The 19,420-nt window shown below is 43.6% G+C and overlaps 1 protein-coding gene and 1 long non-coding RNA gene across 2 annotated transcripts; one reads left to right on the top strand and one right to left on the bottom strand.

The window, feature by feature from the left end:
* Positions 1-3,739: 3,739 nt before the first annotated feature.
* Positions 3,740-6,969, top strand: LOC309339969. Its single transcript, XR_014155713.1, has 2 exons — positions 3,740-4,852; positions 5,030-6,969. It is a non-coding gene; the product is annotated as an uncharacterized lncRNA (long non-coding RNA).
* PCDH20 (protocadherin 20) lies at positions 6,500-13,273 on the bottom strand. The gene is made up of 2 exons (XM_081858069.1): positions 13,111-13,273; positions 6,500-11,256 (listed from the first exon to the last, which is right to left on the bottom strand). Exons 1-2 carry the CDS (start codon positions 13,270-13,272, stop codon positions 8,530-8,532), a joined length of 2,889 nt encoding a protein of 962 aa, XP_081714195.1. The 5' UTR covers position 13,273; the 3' UTR covers positions 6,500-8,529.
* Between the last annotated feature and the right edge of the window lie 6,147 nt (positions 13,274-19,420).

Here is a 19,420-nt window from a genome sequence, read left to right as displayed (position 1 = left end):
GTCAGTTCTGATAACAGCCCAGCTTTGTCAAAGTATCATCACTGAAATAAAACCAGTGTTCTATCGGGCAGTGACCAATACCCTTAAAACACACAAGTGTGATTTATGTTCTGCTGTGTCAAAATTGCAGGCTGATTTTGTGACACATACCAGTGACAGCTACAATGAGGATAGATGAGAGCAAAACATATTCCTTTAGAATCACTTTGAATCTTGATTGTTCAGATGAAATGCTAGTTGCAATTTAACCTACCTTTCCATTGGCCTATTTTTCCTTGACAGCTATTTACCCTGATTTTCCCCATTTGATTCTTTCTTTCCCCTTCCTCCCTAATGTGCACTGTCTTTTCTTTAAAATGTATGACTGTGTCATTTCTAACCTTTGTGCCTAACAATTTTAAATGTATTTACTATTATTCGTATTGCTGTCATCAGATCTCTCCATTTGAGTGACTACTTCTCAGCAGGTCTACCCAGGGGATTCTCAAAATTATGCCATTGAGTCTTGGTAAGTACAGTAAGGAGAAAAGTTCTGCTTGGGTTTCTGTAAGTACAGTGGTACCTCAGGTTACATATGCTTCAGGTTACATACGCTTCAAGTTACAGACTCCGCTAACCCAGAAATAGTGCTTCAGGTTAAGAACTTTGTTTCAGGATAAGAACAGAAATTGTGCTCCGGCGGCGCGACGGCAGCAGGAGGCCCCATTAGCTAAAGTGGTGCTTCAGGTTCAGAACGGACCTCCGGAACGAATTAAGTACTTAACCCGAGGTGCCACTGTACATATCTTTAGGAAAATTTCTAGCTAGGTTGCATTCTGAAATATAGGTACTTTGCCACTATCGTATCTGCTGCAGTAACTCCCAGTCATGAATGCTCAAGGAATTTGGTCTCCTGTGCTTGACCTATCTGCACTATCAAGCTTGAGCTTGATGACACAGAGATCTTCATCATGGGTGTGTGCATGTGCATGTTCAGTTTTATCTGAGCACAGATTCACTATATCTAGGACCTCTTACAATATATAAACCTCTCTGCACTTGCTTGCATGGACACACATGTGAATCCATCACAATGATGAATACATTTCAGAATATAACTCTTGTGTAAAGAGTTGGGGGCAGAAAACAACAATCCAGAGGATCTGAACTAAATTTCTGTTGTCCGCTATTACTTGGTTTACAGCCTGCTGCTTGTTGTTTCTCTTATTTAATTAAAGATTCTGGTTCAGATAAATGTTGCATGGGAGTGCTATAGTGTGTTTTGCAGTGCAAAGATTGACTCAATCCCATTTTTTATTAAACTAGACAAAAAAAAAAAAAACATGCTTGGTAGCTCTCAGGTTGCTAACTGGATATTGTGATATTTAATGTATGGTGTGCTTAGTTTTGTGCCAACTCAGCCAACAAGATTGCTTTGGCAGATGCACTTTCACAAGGCATCCTTAAAAGCAGGGAGTGGGAAGATTTTCAACTTACATTACCATATCTGTGCTCTTTTGACAATAACATTTGGACAATAATTTCTGTCAGGACACCCTGGACTTTATCAAAGTCCAGAGAAATGTGGTTTTTATTATTGCGTTTCACAGGCAATTGAGAATGCCGGGGGGGGGGGGGGAGATAATAATTTGAGTTGAGTTTGAGCATCAACCTATTGTGAATTGCATGGTCCCACTTTATAAAGCATCTGAGCATGTATGGAATGCACCTCCCACATTGCTATACTCATCCGGCCTCAACTGTAAATGTTCTGGTGACTACAGTAAAGTGCTGTACAGTATTGGGGTGGCGGGGGGGGGGTCACCCTTGAAGATAGTCCTGAGGCTCCAACTAGAGCAGAATGTGGCTGCTAGCCAAGGCAACCCATGTGACCACGTGTCAGAGGTCCTGAAAGCCCTGCTCTGGCTCCCAGCCAGCTCCTCTGCCATTCATGGTATTAGAACTAGCATAGAAACACCTTAATGACTCAGGAGGACTCAAGCACCTAAAAGAGGACCTTCTCCAGAATAAACCACCTCAGCCCAAAAATCATTCAGAGAGGCACTGTTGCCACCCACCCATCAGACAGCCTTCTCAGCTGCAGTTTCCCCATTTGTGGAATGCCCTCCTCAGTGAGGTGTGTCTCTTTCCCCCATTCTTAAATTCTGAGAGGAAGTTTAAAATATTCTTGTTTACTCAGGCATTTGATAGCTGAAAGTTTCTGTTCCTGGCGTGGAAATCAATTGAAATTTTAAGCTGGGAGAGTGCATTGTTATTTTACATGTCTTTTAGATTATTTAAATTGTTTTAAAATCATTTTTAGATTATTTTATTTGTTTTGAAACAATTTTTAATTGTTTTATCACTGATGCATTTGCTGCCTTGAGCTCCTTTGGGAGGAAGGGCAGCATAGAATTCTAATAAATAAATACTTGTAAGGTGAAGGAGCAAGAATTCAGGATTTGAGGGTAGAGCTGCCAGGCAGTCTGAGCCCCAGGACCTCTCTTTTTCATTAGAAAAAAAGTCAGTTTATTTTTAGTAAGGTCAGAATAATAAATTTCCACATCAAAACAAAACAAAATGTTAAAGTACATTCAACGCAAGAACTATACATGAGTAGGCAGACATAGTCACGATGACCTTCCTCTGTTAAAGATCACCATAACAACATGCTACATTAGATTTAACAACATTAACTTTGATCATTGCTGCAGCTGGTGCAAACTGAGTAACTTTTATGGGGTTACAAATTTGCCAATACTGTTTAAAGGAGATTCAGTTTTCTAAAGAAACTAAACATTAGAAACCTGATTCAGCACAGAAGCAACTAGTTCCCCCACAATTTTTGTTTTTATCTGTAAACCACCCTGAGTCCCATCAGGGAAAAAGGTGGAGTATAAATATAGTTGTTATTGTTTTTATTATTATTATTATTATTAATAAGTCCATTGTTTGCATGACCTGCCAGTGCACTGCTGTAAATGCTTTTCTTAACTCGTATAGATTAACAAAACAAAAAACAAAAACCCAGCCTCACAGCCAAAGCAGTCTGTCTGATCAACTTATACCTTGGCGATAAGTGCAATGTTCACACTACCAACAGATTTGCTTGAACATTAGTGTACCCAAGTTTGCTTTTGGACTGGTATTTTACAGAAGAGAACCCCTGGACCTTCAGATATATTATTGTTATTGTTGTTGTTGTTTCTATAGAATAAGCACAATTCTCCATTTTTGCAGATGCAGGGGTCTCACACCACTAACATCAGAATCAGCCTTTTACTGAGTCAGACCACTGGTCCATCTAATGCAGTGCCGTCTGCATCAGGGACAGTCAACACCATGCTCCCTGGATGTTGCTGAGCTTCATCTCCTTTCGCCTCTGGCCACTGGCTGTGCTGGCTGCAGCTGATGGGAGCTGTAGTCCAGCACTATTTGGAGAACAGCACACTTGCTACCCCTGGTCTCCATCAGCTGCAGTGGCTCTGTGGGATTTCAGGTTGGAGTCTTTCTGAGCCTTAACTGGAGATGCCAGGGATCAAAGCTGGGAGGTTTTGCAAGCATGTTCTCTTGCATTGAGGCACAGCATTTCTGCTATTGCTTTGGCTCAAAAAAGTGCAGGATCCCTTGCTTCTGTCACATGTTTCTGTGCTGTAAGAAATGCCACAGTCCCCTAAAAGGAGGCGAGCACTTTATGTAAGTGTACCTTTGAAAAACACGAGTAAAATCAGCAAGAACATTTGACAGAAGAGCTGCCTTGCAGGTCTAGTAGTCATGTCCATTTAGCACAACATCATCCCATCAGTACTCATGCCCATTTTTAACCAAACTATCCCCAGAGGAGATAATTTTCACAGCTAGGTTCAATGCTTTGCTATCAGCAGTTATGAGATCGATTTACTAGACTGCCATGGAACTGAGATTTCTTACAAAAGAAGTTTAGTTGAAGAGTTAGACCATGTTCTCCTGAACTGCAATTTTTATAGGGATTTAAGTTTCCCCTTTTTATCTCCCCAGTATTTTCTCTCTACTTGAAGAACTCAGCTGAATTCTGTATCTTAATTTTAATGGCAAACTCCAACCCTGAGATCACAGAAAAATAGGTTACAATTATGAAAGAGATTTCTGAATCAAAATTGTCTGAATATTTATTTCTGATTGTTCACTGGTTCTGTTATACTCTCATTCTAAAGGGAAAAATTTGCCCTCCCTCTCACTAGGGGTGCCTTGATAACTGTGCGCTGTATTGGAGGTTTATGGATTGTTGACCAAGTAAACTGAAATAGTCATTGCTTAACAGAACTGATTATGAAATAAAATATCATACAATTGACTCTGAGCTTGCACTGAGCACACTGTCACCATCAGAGAAATGTCTAAACTGTACAACTTAGGGTGGTACTTCCACACCACTACTAAGACATGCATGCTGCAGCTCTGTACCTTGTGGCCATATAAACTCATTGTAACCATGGGATTTAGGAGAGGGTAGGGAACACTGGTAAGCAAACACAGTTGACCAGGACTGGGGAACCTCTGGGTTTCCAGATGTTGTTGGACTTCAACTCCCATTAGCTGCAGGCAGCATGGCTGGTGGTGAGAGATGATGGAGTCCAGCTACCACCTGAGTGCCACAGTTCTCCCATAGACCACACAACAGACTATTTACAAAAGCATGCCAACTTTTAGAGACAGCTTCTATCCACTTTATCTATCCACATTTTGCTCCATTTTAGCCAATGCATCGTGCCTCCTTTGACCCAACTTTGCTATGCCTTGTTCCCTTGGTTTGAAACTTGCATTGTGGATGGCCCCCAGCATTTTAACACTCTCTCCAGCATCTAGCACCTGAGAGTGCAAATGCTGATACCAGGCAGTGGCATAGCATGGGGGGTGCAGGGGGGGCCGGCCGCACCGGGCGCAACATCTGGGGGTTAGGGTTAGGGGGTGCAAATCCACGGGTTAGGGGGCGCAAATCCACAGGTTAGGGGGTGCAAATTACTTGCCTTGCCCCAGGTGCTGACAACCCACGCTACGCCACTGATACCAGGAACAGCTGTATCCCAATGCAGGCTATAGCAGGCCCTACCAACATTCTCCTTAGCGTAAGAGCTCGTTGCCCTGGATTGAAAACTAGCTAAAGATCAGTTGATCATCTTGAATAGTACCTACAAAAGGAACAAAGGCAATGCTGGTGCCCAATGCAGAGCTGTAAGTAACAGTGCAATCCTAATTACATGGAAGCTCCTCCGATCAGAGTGAGCCTTATTCCCAAGTAAAGGAATCTAGGATTGCCAAGTTAGAAAAGTTCCCTGTACACATTATATGTGTGAAGAGGGCTCTATGCACTGAAAGAGCCTTGCTGCTTGCTCTGCTCTGTTATTGGGTGTGGTTCACTGACCGCAACCCCAAAGTCCACATATCAAGACCTAAGAATGTAGAGCTTTGCATAAGCTGGAACCCTGAACAAGTAGAAAACCAGTTGCGTGGAAGCCTCCCAGCACACAGAGTTATCCCACAGTCAACATATGTGACGTTTATAACCAACTGATGTCATGACCCATGTAGAATAATAGAACTGAAAAGGACCGAGGAGCAATCTATTGAACTTAGGCCCATTGCTCAACATTTCATAACTGCAGTCTAAACCAGTGACTTAGATGTGTGAACTGAACCATCAGAGTCAAAAACTACAGAGATAACTTCTGAATTATCTCACTTCATTTTGCACACAATTCCTTTTCACTGGAATCAATTCATACTTCCAGCTTTGCATTCTCAGGTGATGGGAAATCAAGGGGCATAGCTGAATGTGTGCACTGGCTCTTGGAAACATCCAAACCTTGTGCTGCTCCAGCAGCTGCTATTCCTACTGGTGTTTCAGTGCTACCCTGCACTCATAAGCCCCACAGCTCTAGCATGTAGGATGGTGTAGAGAGATGACTGACAAATCCAGTTTTCTGCATATTTATATTTTCTTTGCTTGATTTGTCCAAGACCATAGTAAATATTCTGACAGTTTATCTAAACCTACCTCTTTGATTTCACAGACTGATGTATAAGAAAATAATATTTATGGAAAGTTACATTGGATTGCATTCAGTGACATTTCATATACTGCAAAGTACATTGTAAATGCCTGTGTGTGTGTGTGTGTGTGTGTGTGTGTGTGTGTGTGTGTACACACACACACACACACACACACACACAGAAAACAGGAAACATCTAGGGCTGTAAATACAAAAGAAGGGAGATGTGTATCTCAGAGATGCTGGAAAGGCTGAATGTTCACTATTATGGTAGCCCAACATGTTTCCGCTCAAGAGAACCTATAAAGAAACAGATGAGCGGGCCCCTGAAGAGGCTCCCTTGAACTTAAACATGTTGAGCTAACATAATACCAAACTTTCATCCTTTCGAGCATCTCTGAGATACATATCCCCCCTTTTTAATGTATACATATCCACATACATAGTGTGTAGGTAGGTAGGCATCTAGGTTCCATAAAATAACAGATAAATATTATGAAAATATAGAGTTTTTATTTGCAGACATATAAACACTTTTGGTACAGTACAGACATATTGTCAGAACTCAAGAAAAGTGTCAGTTCTAAGCAGAGCACTCATTTGCCTTGTTTTACACAGCTAGATTTGATGGAGACATCTGGCATGAAAGTTTTGCAGCTTTTGCAATCATTGTTAAAGGTGTGCATTGCTGATAACCCCTCTGCTGTGTAGCTGCAGAGACAGGCAGGTGTCATTTCTGGGAAGATATGTCACTGGCTTTAGGAAGGAAAGTTATGGGCATGATCGAAAAGACTAAGCTAATGAAAAGGAAAGGAGCCAAGAGTCAGTAATTAGCTGCTGTTCTCTCACACAAAATACCCATTGAGAGAATAGCAAGAGCCCAAATTTAAAAAAACCAAAGGTTCATATGACCAATAATTTTTGTTTCAATATGAGATATCTAATTCAGAAACATTGCTTTTTTTAAAAAAAAAAGAAAAGAAAAATTATACAACCAAAGTGATGGAATACTACTGATAGATCATCGAAACTACAAAGCATTATTAACAACAACTAGGGATCACTAGATCAACAACAACAACAAAATTAGTTTGGGTGGTGGTAGATGGAACTATAATATTCTGAAATGGAGGGATATTGATCATGGGCCCCAGTCCAGAGATATTTGCAGGCAGTGGGAACTGCACACAAGGATGTCTCCTGCAGGCCTCAGTAGATGAGAAGGATTGTAAGCTCTGCCTCTGACACTGTTATTCACCTATTTGGAGCAAGAGGGGTGTCTGGAATCAGCAGTTTAGTAGTGAGTGGATGAGCGGAATGTAGAATTTCTCCGTGTCACATCTTTTTGTATTTAAGGTTCAGGGCCCATAAGGACAATGCATGCATGGAAACCATTTTCCACATGCAGATAGTCTTGATGGAGTCGGCATGGTGGTTATCAGGCTCTCTTACTCTCACGTAATAGAAATTAATCCTTAGAAATAACTGGCATTTCACTGTTCCTGCACTTTGCTGCACTTAGTGTACAGTCTTGTGCACTCTTACTTGAGGAGAAAGCCTCATTTAGCTCAGGTAACTACGCATAGGAACAGGCTGTTGTACTTTAGATTCTAGTGGCAGGTACTCAAACCTCTTGAAGGCTTGGGGAAATCTTGCACAGAGGCATCCCAAAAGTTTCAAGAAGTGTTATGTCAGGGAAATTGGCAACAGAAACCCTTTTCTGCCCTGTGTACACCAGGACTCATTTGCATCCCAGATGACATATTTCTTTTATTTGTTCCAAGAGATACTGATCAAAATATTGCTGAAGCAATTTATAATGTTTGTTCTCCATATTGAGGTGAAAGTGAACATCTACTTTCTGTCCATAACCTCACAAGGGGATAATGGGTACCCTCAAGAAATTGCACTTCTTGTTAATGCCGTTCCTATATAGAGGGAGATTTATATATTTAAACATCTGAGGTAATAAAACATTCTGTTTGATTTACCAGTGCATATTTTCTTGTCAACTTCTTGTATATACAATAGAGCATATAATTATTATACTTCAAACCCATATTTTTATTTTGTTTATTTTTCCCCTTTAGAAAAACAATGTTTTAAAATATACTTTTCATTTTCTTTTAAACAGACTCATTTACAGGAATGGCAGATGTTGCCCTCTTGTGGTAAAAAATGACTTAGGAATGAAAAAGAATTTAACAATGAATTTGTCATTGTCTTACCTTTCACTTTATGAATACTGACTTAATTTATGGGTGGGTCTTGTGATGACCAAGTCTACACAGACAAGTTTTGAGCTGTTAGCACTATGGTTTCATAAAAAAAGCTGTACAATGAATTTGATTTTCTTTTTCTTTTCACTGAAAAAAGCTGTAGACAGCTACAGTATTTACAATTATAATAAGTTATAAATCAGTAGTCCTTCATTGTAGCTACTGCTGACAATCCTGTATCTGGGAACTTTATCACTATTCAGAATTATTAGGTTTTGGTTGAGATTATCCTTTTGAAGCCATCAGATATTGGAAATTTCCACAGGCCTTTTCTCCAGCATATGAAGATCAATTCTTCCATTTAATGGGATTTGTACTTCCAAAGTTTCGTCTCCTCTGTGGTACTTTCTTCCTCTCCTTAGGCAGATGTAAATACCCATTCCAGTTACCAATGTTATTGAACACAAGCTTATTACTGACAGGACCACTAAGGTAGGCATACAAGATGCTGATTCTACTCTTTTGTGTGTGGGTTCTATAGAGATTTGTGGTTCTTTTTCCTCGACGTTAATATCAGGTTCCTTTCTTAAAAGGCTTTCAATGTAGCTCTCGTTGCTCACAGTGTCATTGACAAAGAGGTTCACCATAACTGTGGAATGCAGAGGTTCTGGGTAACCATGATCACTAACCTTAACAAGAAGCCGATAAAGGCCATAGTCGTTTTGCATTAGTGACTCCTCCAGAGTGATGTTGCCTGTCTTGGGGTCAATCTTAAAGGAGTCTGGCCGGGGACCTCTTCTCCCTATGATGCTGTATGCTATGACTGCATTCATGCCGGTATCATTATCTACAGCATAAACCTCTGTGATAGGAGATCCAGGTAGAGTAGAAGGGAGGACTAGGAGGTAAGACATGTTGGACTGCGGAAACAAGACCAAGGGTGGGTTATCATTGATGTCCAGCAAAAGGACAGTTATTTTTGCAGTCGAGGACAAGGCAGGATCACCTCCATCGACTGCTTCAACCCATAAGATGTATGAGCTCTGCTGTTCCCTGTCTAGAGAGACCTTAGCTCTTAGCACTCCTTTGCCGGTGTCTATAACAAAGATGTCACTTCCATTTACAACAGAAAGTGCTACCCAGCCATTTTGCCCTATATCTGCATCCGTGACACTTATAACTCCAATTTCCCCAAAGCCTGGAAAATTCTCTGGCACAAAAAAACTAAAATCCTTGTTGATAAATCTTGGACTGTTGTCATTTTTATCCAGTACAGAGATGGTAACTGTGGCTATTGATTCTCGGGCTGGTACTCCAGAATCTACTGCTTTAACTGTGTAGCGGTATTTCTCTCTCTCTTCTCTGTCCAGCTGGGTGGAAACTGTCAAAACTCCTGTGACTTTATCTAAAGCAAAATATGAAGGGGCTTCAGGCCCTAGGAAATAAGACACTTGCCCTCTTTCTCCACTGTCAGCATCGGTTGCATGTAGCTTGGTCAAAAAAGCATTGGGGACATTATTTTCTTCAATTGATAATTCTATCAGTGTTTGAGAAAAAACAGGTGAATTGTCATTATCATCCAGAACCTGCACTTTCACTATTTTATTGACATGGAATCCTTCAGTATTCCATGCGATCACTGATACTTCATAGAACTGTTGAGCCTCATAATCCAATGGTTTTGTAGTCTCCAGCAAGTACTCATTGTGATATGGTTTGTATGGTGTCAACCTGAATGGGCCGTCACCATCCAAATAGCAATCCACTTTGTATTTTTCGTCTGGATCTTTTATGGTAAAAAATGCTATCGGTGTGTTAACAGGCTCTAATTCCCTCAGGTAAACCACCCCTTCTACTTCATTAGCTATAAAACGAGGAATCACTTCAGGAGGTCTCATTGTGACTTTGATGATGGATATTAACACAGTGATCACTGCAGGGATACAACCGGGACCGTTGGCTAATACGCTCAACCGATGGAGACGAGGAGTGTCACCATTAATCCTCTTGGAGAGCTTGATAACACCTGTGCTTTCATCAAGGTAAAACAAAGTGCGGGATGACTGAGAAACCTTCTGGCTGTAGGAATATGTGATCTCTGCATTGATTCCCTGATCCACATCCACAGCATGGACAGAGGCTATGGGCAACCCAATACTAGAATTCCCAAAAACTGTGACATTGATCTGGGTCTCATTGAACTGTGGGCAGTTGTCGTTGATGTCACTGATGCCAATAGTGAGGGTGGCACTGCCCACCAGTGGAGGGACTCCTCCATCCTCTGCAGTTATGAGGGTAATATATTTGTCTCTGGCCTCTCTGTCCAAGGCACCCATGACAATCAGGTAAGGCGTTCTTTCCCCACTTTCATTTTCCTCCACATCCAATGTAAAAACCCCAAAGTCATCTTGCAGGTGGTATGTCTGGACCCCGTTGCTCCCCATGTCTGGGTCAACTGCTGGGTGCTCTATAGCTAAACGGGTGTTGACTGGTGAGTTCTCAGGCACAAAGAGGTGGATCTGTGGCATTGGAAAGCACGGGGCATTGTCATTGACATCGTGGATGGCAATCTTCACCTTGACAAGGCGGAAATACTCCTGAGGCAACACCATAACATCCAGCAACAGCAAGCACGACTCAGAAGATGGTACTGGGGAGGAGGAGGAGGAGGCAACCACACTAGAGCCAACATTATCCTCTGTGCATAGCGCCTCCCGGTCAATCTCCTTTGTGGAGGTGCTCAGTTCTCCAGTCTGGTTGTCTAGGTTCACATACTGACCTCCTAATCCCTGGGAGGCAAGGCTGAAGGAGAGAGGGGTTTTCCCCCATTGCTGAGGCTGCTGCTTCCCCTCTATTGTGGCCTCTCCCTCTCCCTCTGATGTTGCCTGGACCTGTAAATCCTGGGCTAGATTCCCGATCAGGAACCCGGAGGGCAGCCCTTCATTGATGCTGTAGAAAAGTTCAGTGGCACGACTATAGCTTGCAAAGCAGTTGAAAGGTCCAAGGAAGAGCAGGAAAATGATTAAGTTCTGAGGAAAGAGATGCATGTGAGGTTAGCGAATGGCATGTCCATCTGAGAGCATCAGTTTAATCACCCCCTCTCCATTTTGCCCCCCAAAAGAGGTCTTTCTGTGCAAGAATTTGCATTGGACCATTATCTTCAGAATTCCTACCGAATTAACAAATCCACCATCTGAGTACATCCTCCTGAAAAATTTCCACCTGCCTCATATTTTTGACCTCTACAGCCTCCCAATACTTAGTGCCAGTCTTCAGTCTTCAGTCTAAATAGATCACCATCTCCTTCTGTTGCACACAACCACCAGCCCTGAAACATGAAGTCCCCAAACTCACCATCAATAAATGAAGAGTTGTCATCCTGTTTACCCTTAACTATTAGTTTCCTCAATAAAACAGTCATAAAGAATTCGTTAAAAAGAAGCAGTATATGTATATGCTCAAAACCACATATGTTTGTGCCTATAAATCCCCATGCTGCAGTCTAGATCACTATACAATGCCATAAAGGCTGGGAGAAACAGAAGCATATTTAAACTTCATCTTCAGTTTCCTCACTATCTCAAATGTATTAGCATCTTTGTCAAGCCATAAACAGATTGTGAGTGAAAACAAAACAGTGGGCAGCCATCTAGGAACAAAAGCATAAACCATCGTTCTCTGCATAAAATGCATCACTGTTTAATTTTGTATTTTTCACTTCCATATATATATAGAGAGAAGTGAAAAATACAATATACTGTATATATATATATAAAAACATTGCTTTTGATTATGCAAGACTGCAGGTACCATCCTCTCTTCTTCAGATTAGTAATAGAGTTGGCTCCGTTTGTCCAGCCCATCTAGGAACGGCTGTCCTTTGCCAGATATGGTCATCTAAGATGCCTTTGCCACAAATTAACCCTTTCACCTTCCCTACTGGGAGATGACACAAAACCATATGCAGCCACAGCTCATCGCTGCCTCCTGTGCACTGACAGAAATGTTAGCCACTGCTGCTTTGACTTCATGGGTCCTTCCCCTGAAGTTAAAGAAACATGTCTTCAACCCAAAGAACAATTTCTTGAGAATAAGATCCACTGAAATAAGCAAGTATGTGTGACTAGGAATGGCCACACGTGTGCATCCTCCTCGCTCCCTTTTAAAGCCACAATACTGGAAGAATTTTGTCACACATGGTCCCTTTCATTCTCTGTTAGAACTATCACACTTCTTGGAGCTAGCGGACCTTAATTTGAGGACTCGGTGAAGCGGGGGCGGGGGGCGGGAATCCTTTTCTGAGTTCCTTTGAGCACACACAGTGGTCCTCCTGGCCTCATCTGCTTTTTCTCATGCACAGCTCTGATTGTGTGCCCGCTGACTCTCAAGAAGGGCTCGCTGAGGGTCTTTACCCAGTGCGCACACACTTCTAAGTCAATCAGCATAATCTGATCCTCCTGCATCACCACCTCCCCCAAAAATGCACAGGATTGCAGCCTTGAGCTGTTGTTATCAATCCTCCGCTCATCACCATCGTGACTTACTGTGGATAGCTAGAGGATCGCGCCGTTAAAAGACAGCTGCAGAACTAGCAGCCTCGCCTCCCGAAACTGTTGCTTCTGCCGCCTCTCTTTTGACACCTGCTCCAGCGCCTCCCACCCCCTTTGACCATCATTTCTACACTCCTAAAGTGCTACATTTGTCGTGCCGCTTCCCCACGGGCGAAGTTTCCTTGCTCGCTCCCGCCCCACTTCCTGGTCGAGAGGCTCGAAGCGTCCCATCTTGCGCACCTTTCCTCCAAAACGATCCCAAAGAAGTGCAGACAGACAGGCAGCGCAGCCTCCAGACCCCCCTTCCGCCCCCCCCGCCCCCGCTTAGCGTACCGGCAGGTTCCTCTGCGCGGCGCTGGTGCTGCTCCCAGGGCTGGATCGCTGCCCCATAGCCAGCGGCCGGTGCCTCTTCGCCGGGAGCCCGCGGGATCCTAGGGCCGGGGGCGAGCGGCGCCGCCTCTCATTCCCTCGGCTGCTCATTCCAAATGCGGGCATGGAGGCTCCCCGCGCGGGGAAGGGAGGGAGGGAGGGAGGGAGGAGGGAGGGAGGCGCGCCGGGGACGGGAAGAGAAACCGGGAGAGCCGCCCGCCCGCCCGCCCTGCCTCCCGCGCCGGCTCTGGCGCTCATGCAAATGCCTCCCGGACTCCAGCCAATCGCCTCGCGGGGCGCTCAATTAACCCCCGGGCGGGCGGGCGCTCCGCTCCGCTCCGCTTCTCCTGCCGCGCCGCTTGCACGCGCCTCCCCTGCCCGCCGCGCCGCGCCGCGCTCCGCAGCCTGGGCGCCCTTCTTTCCCAGGCCGGCTGGCCCTCGCTCCGGAGCCGCCTCGGGAGTCTCCGGCTGCTGGGCGCGGGGCGGAGGTTTGAGCGGCTTCTCCTCCCTCCGCTTTCCGGGCGGGGACCCAAGACGCGAAGAGAGGAGCCCCAAAGGAAGGAGCGGGAGACGGGGCCAATAGCCACCCGCTGGCCTTAGCGACTTCGGATGAAAGTAGCGCGCCAGAAGACGAGGTGCACGTGTGGATGCGCTCGAGGGCAGTGCTGGTCCAGCGAGAGGAGGCTTCGGGCTCCGGGCATCTGGAGCGGGGCCTCTTAATTCTTGGGGAGCCCTCGAAACGGGGGCGGGAAGAAGAGGAAGAAAGGAGCCCCCTTGCATCCCAGGCATGGGAGCCCCCTAAATATTGTAAGGGGCTGCCCCCCCCCCGCAAGTTGATGGGTGTTGCCATTCACAGGGTGTGGGTGTGCTGCTTCTTGCGATCGATTCTGTGGGGTGGCGCTTACCTGGCCACCCCCAGTATTTTACTCAAGTTGGTACCCCTGATCCCCTTCTTCGCCTGCCTGGCTAGCCCTGCTTGGTTGCTTTCCGACTGGTGCGCTCCAAGCTGAGCGGGGCTGGGTCGCAGGTCCCTTGTTCAGCCCCATATCTCAGGCACGGAGCAATTCCGTGGAACAGTTGTAGGGGAGAAGAAGGGGGTTTGTGCCCTGGGCGTAGCCGAGGGGGCTGGGGGAGCAGCTGCCCCCCATCAGTACAAATCAATACAAATTCGAGGTTCTACCCCCTCTTAACAAAAGCCTGCGCCCCCCCCCCATATCATGGTCATGTCCCTGGTCTGTGCCCAAGCTGCCCTCGGAGAATGGGCTCCTCGCCTTTCGTATGCTTCACACTTGGCCTTGCCATGGCGTCTGCACGTCTGAGGTCTAGCTGCCCATGAAAAATGCACCTTCCAAGTGCATTGGGACACGTGTTTGTTAAAATTAATTAATTTATCACATTTATTTCCTGCCTTTCCTCCCAAAGGAGACCAGGGAGGTTGATTATACAGAGCCAAACTTAAATGTGGTCTGTCCCAATCGTATCTGAAGTGGGGTATGAGTCTGACACAGTGCCGGATTTACATATAAGCTAAAAAAGCTATAGCTTAGGGCCTCACTCTCTTGGGGGCCCCAAAAAAATTTGAAGGCAAAAAAACCTGGATGCATATTTCCAAAATATGAGATAAAAAAACAAATAAAATAAAACCTACATACAGCAACATTATGTATTAATAATTATTTCACAATTAATATACTTCTTCTTAATTGTATTTCAGTTCAACAATTACTTTGATAAATCAGCAGCTTTCTGCTGGCTAAAGGACTGGCTGCTTCTCGAGAATACAGACATTTTGGATTTGGAAGGATTTAACAATTTCTTTGGGTGGCATGCATATTTGTGGTACGACAAGTTTAAGGTTCATAAAGGTTTTAAAAACCATATTGTCAGGAAAGCATTGTTTAATGTCTGGATTAAATATAAAGACTTGCTGGAGAACAAAACTCCAAGGTGGCTGTCACCAATGGAGGCAAAAGCTTTGAAAAAACAATATGGAGGCTAAATGGCCAAAGTATTGTGAAATTCTAGAACAGGAGGGTGATAAGTGGAAATTGCAGAGTTTTGAGAACCTAAAAGATAAAGTGCGAGACTGGCTTCATTATTATCAAATACTGGAGGTCTATAAGTTGGACAGGAAAATTGGCTTTCAGGTGGAAAAATCAAAACTGGAAACAGAGCTGTTAGAATCCAAAACTAAGAATTTGTCAAAAATGTATAACTTGCTGTTGAAATGGAATACACAGGATGAAACAGTCAAATCAGCTATGATTAAGTGGGCACAAGATATTGGTCATAACATTATGTTTGCTGACTGGGAAAGGTTGTGGACCACCGGTATGAAATTCACGGCATGTAATGCCTTGAGAGAGAATATTATGAAAATGATCTATAGGTGGTACATGACCCCAGTCAAGCTTGCAAAAATTTACCACTTATCAGACAACAAATGTTGGAAATGTAAAGAAAATGAAGGGACATTTTTTCACCTCTGGTGGACATGCCCAAGGATTAAAGCTTTCTGGGAAATGATATATAATGAAATGAAAAAGGTATTTAAATATACCTTCCTGAAGAAACCAGAGGCTTTTCTCCTGGGTATGGTAAGCCATGTGGTGTTAAAGAAGGACAGAACTTTTTTTATGTATGCTACTACAGCAGCAAGGATTCTTATCGCAAAGTATTGGAAGACACCAGATCTACCCACTCTGGAAGAATGGCAGATGAAGATGACAGACTATATGGGACTGGCAGAGATGACTGGCAGAATCCGAGACCAGGACAAAGAGACAGTGGAAGAAGATTGGAAGAAGTTCAAAGACTATCTTAATAAACATTATAAAATTAATGAAGGCTAAAAAGATATGGGTTTAAAAATTAGTGGTTTGCAGGGGCGTTGATTAAGGAAAAAGAATAGAATTATCAAAAACTATGGGAAAAATGGGAATGGATTTGCTGATAAGATAAATGAGATTAGAATACAGAAGGGGGAGGTGTGAGGAGGTCTGTGAAATTAGGTTTAGAAAATAAGGTTTGAATTTATACTTGTTTTTGTTTTGTTTGTTGGTTCATGTATGTTTTTATTGTTGTTTGTGTTTGTGTTTATATGTGTTTATTTGAAACTTTAATAAATATCATAAAAAAACCCAATTACTTTGATAAAATACATATTTTGTTATGTGCAAATGGCTTTAGATACCCATTAGGTCCATAAATTACTATATAGCATATATTCAACACAAAAAACAGCAACAATTTGTTGTTGACAAAGGACAGCTGGACATATAAAGGGCCCCATTACCTTCAGGAGCTTAGGGCCTCATCAAACCTAAATCTGGCCCTGGTCAGACATATATTGAATGACCAGACAAGACACATATTGAAAGATGCCATCATGTATAGGCCACACATATCAGAAAGCCAGGTTGGCTATAGCACTCCCAAGTGTATGCTTGGAGAGGAACCCAGGTTTTCTACCATGCACCAGTACCGGGAATAGGGGTGCAAGGGGCTCAAGCCCCCTAAATATTTTGAAGCATGGGGCTCATCCCCCCCAATATTGAGGGGGCTGACATCCCCTGCTGCCTCCGGGCACCCTCTGTGCACCCCAGCCCCCATCCGGAAGCCAGGAGGGGGCTGGGATGAGCAAGGGCAAAGATCGACCTCCGCATGTCCCACCCGGGCCCAGTGCACGGCAGCTGGGCTCTGCTCTCTGCTTCCTCCTCCCTGCCTGATGCCGCATGCAGAGAAGGAGGCCTAGCATGGAACAGCTCTGCTTTCCCCATTCCTCAGTGGAACATGTCACGTGACATCACATGATGTGTCACATGATGCGGCCCCCCCAAATGTGGGGGGCAAGTAGGCGCCCCTGCTACCATGTAGCCCTAAGTGACCACAACGTGTTCACACATATCTGGGATTGAAGGGACAACCTTGAATTTGAGTAGGGGTCTTATAGTACCAACACATTGTAAATTTTGAAGTGAATGGGTCTCATCATGACAGCTTCCAATGTCCTCAAGGAGAGACTCAAAATGTAGGCTGCCATGCTGATGTGCATTCTCTCTCTCTCAAACACATACACACACAGAGAGACAGAGACAGAGACAGAGACAGAGACAGAGGGAGGGAGAGAGAGAGAGATGGCAAAACAGCATAATATCCAATTTATTAAGATCAGCATGACATGCTTAGTTTTCTGGGAGTAAACTCAATTTAACTCAGTATTGCTTCTAACTGCATAGGTTCAGCTTGTAAAATACACTGAGCTTTAACAAAAGAGCTTCAGGCACCTGAAGTATAATCTGTGGCTCTTAATTAGAAATGCAAACCATTTTGCAAAAAAAAAAAAAAAGTGTTACTATTTAAATTGCTAGTATGAGGTGGGAACCACATCAGAGAAAAGGAAATAAGTTTCCTGTTTCTGTTTGCTTATATTTCTCATTCTTCAACTTATTTTATGTTAACCTGTAGCAAACGTGACATAGAATCATAGAATCATAGAGTTGGAAGAGACCACAAGGGCCATCGAGTCCAACCCCCTGCCAAGCAGGAAACACATTCAGGTCATGTATCCATAGCAGTGACTAGAGGAGGAATGACTGTTGGGAGGAGTGCAGAGAGAAGAAATGCCATGGTGCACCTCCATTAGGACAAATGGATGCCTTCATCTGCTCCTGCTGCAACAAAACATGTCTCTCCCATATCAGTCTCTACAGCCACAGCAGGCACTGCAACCGTAACAGTTTGACTTCACCACCAAAGATGTTTGCCTCCATTGTCTCCTGAGACAGATGGATGCCAACCAATCAGAAAGCAAACATATTTGGAAGCCTCACTGTCACCTATTTCAAGGAGGGCCCACCAACCAGCAGACGCCATAATTACTCCTGCTCAGGGAAAAAGTCCAGAAGCCGTCATTTCCTTCCACTACACCAATGCTTTATCATTTCTCTCTCTCTTATTTTTAAAATGGAACAATTCTCCCACACCAATACATTGGTTAGTGGATTTGTTTCCAGCAACTTCACAGCAACTGCCTGCTCCAATTAATGTTCAAGACTTAATGTAGCAAAAGATTAAAGCAAAATAGTTGTCGCTGTTCAAAACTAATGTACAGCCTGTTCCATAATCCAGTGAAGCTGAAGTGCTTGGCTTAACTTCAGTGATGGGCCTGAACTACCTTTGGGCCAAGAATTTCACTTTAACCAGGTCAGTGTGGATCAGTTCCACTAAAGTTGGGCAGCTGGATTCAGACAGCACTTAAAAGAGAGTTGCTTAATTTAATCTGGCTTGTTTTGTGGGTTGCATACATCTATGTGTACAAAGTACAAAGTTGGTGTCCCGAGGTATACTATTCCCTTTAGGTTCCATACAACTATTATGGCTGTTATCACTGTGGGTAGCTCCATCCTCTGTGAAATTGTACAATATCCACTTAAAGTCATTAAAGTTAGTGGGTGCCACTACATCTTACAGTAGGAAGCCCCATAGATTACAGTGGTACTTCGGGTTACAGACGCTTCAGGTTACATATGCTTCAGGTTACAGACTCCGCTAACCCATAAATAGTACCGCTCTGAGCCCGGCCTTGGCTGGGGAGGGAGGGGTATAAATAAAAAATTATTATTATTATTATTATTACCTCAGGTTAAGAACTTTGCTTCAGGATGAGAACAGAAATCACGCAGCAGCAGTGCGGCGGCAGCAGGAGGCCCCATTAGCTAAAGTGGTGCTTCAGGTTAAGAACAGTTTCAGGTTAAGAATGGACCTCTGGAACGAATTAAGTACTTAACCTGAGGTACCACTGTAGTTGTATCTTGTTTGAATTTGTTGGCAATTAGTTTGATTTGGTGATCCTGAGCTGTCCTCTTATGAGAGGGGGCAATTATGCATGGATAAACAAAGCTAAATCTAAATCTGCTTGAGATTCCTACACCAGACCAGCTCAGTTGCTGGTGTGGTCATTCTGCAAATATCCAGAGAAGTGTTTACAGCACACATAGAGCAATAATTTAATGAAACAATAATACTTTGCAGTGCTTTTTGAATGTGCAAGCATTTCTCAGTAATTTCCATCCCAAGAATGAATTCCAAAGCTTTACTGCACAAGAGTCTTAAATCTAGGTACAAGAACAAAATGCAAAGTAACACATTGTAGGACACCCTGAAAGGTAGGACACCCTGAAAATCATTGAGCTTTTTTTAAAGGAAACCACCGCTGAGCTTTTTTGTTGAGCCAAAAAGACACAATTTTTTAATTGACTTGCCTAAAACATTT

Source organism: Podarcis erhardii (assembly GCF_964252035.2).
Source record: "Podarcis erhardii genome assembly, chromosome: 4".
Taxonomy (NCBI): domain Eukaryota; kingdom Metazoa; phylum Chordata; class Lepidosauria; order Squamata; family Lacertidae; genus Podarcis; species Podarcis erhardii.
The sequence above is the reverse complement of the archived record's forward strand: the minus strand, read 5'-3'. Positions and strand labels throughout refer to the sequence as shown.

Excerpts from the sequence above, each read along its gene's own strand:
- PCDH20 (XM_081858069.1), bottom strand. The coding sequence starts at position 13,272 with ATGCCCGCATTTGGAATGAGCAGCCGAGGGAATGAGAGGCGGCGCCGC. Across the intron at positions 11,257-13,110 it reads CCGCGCAGAGGAACCTGCCG|AACTTAATCATTTTCCTGCT; the intron begins GTACGCTAAGCG and ends CTCTTTCCTCAG.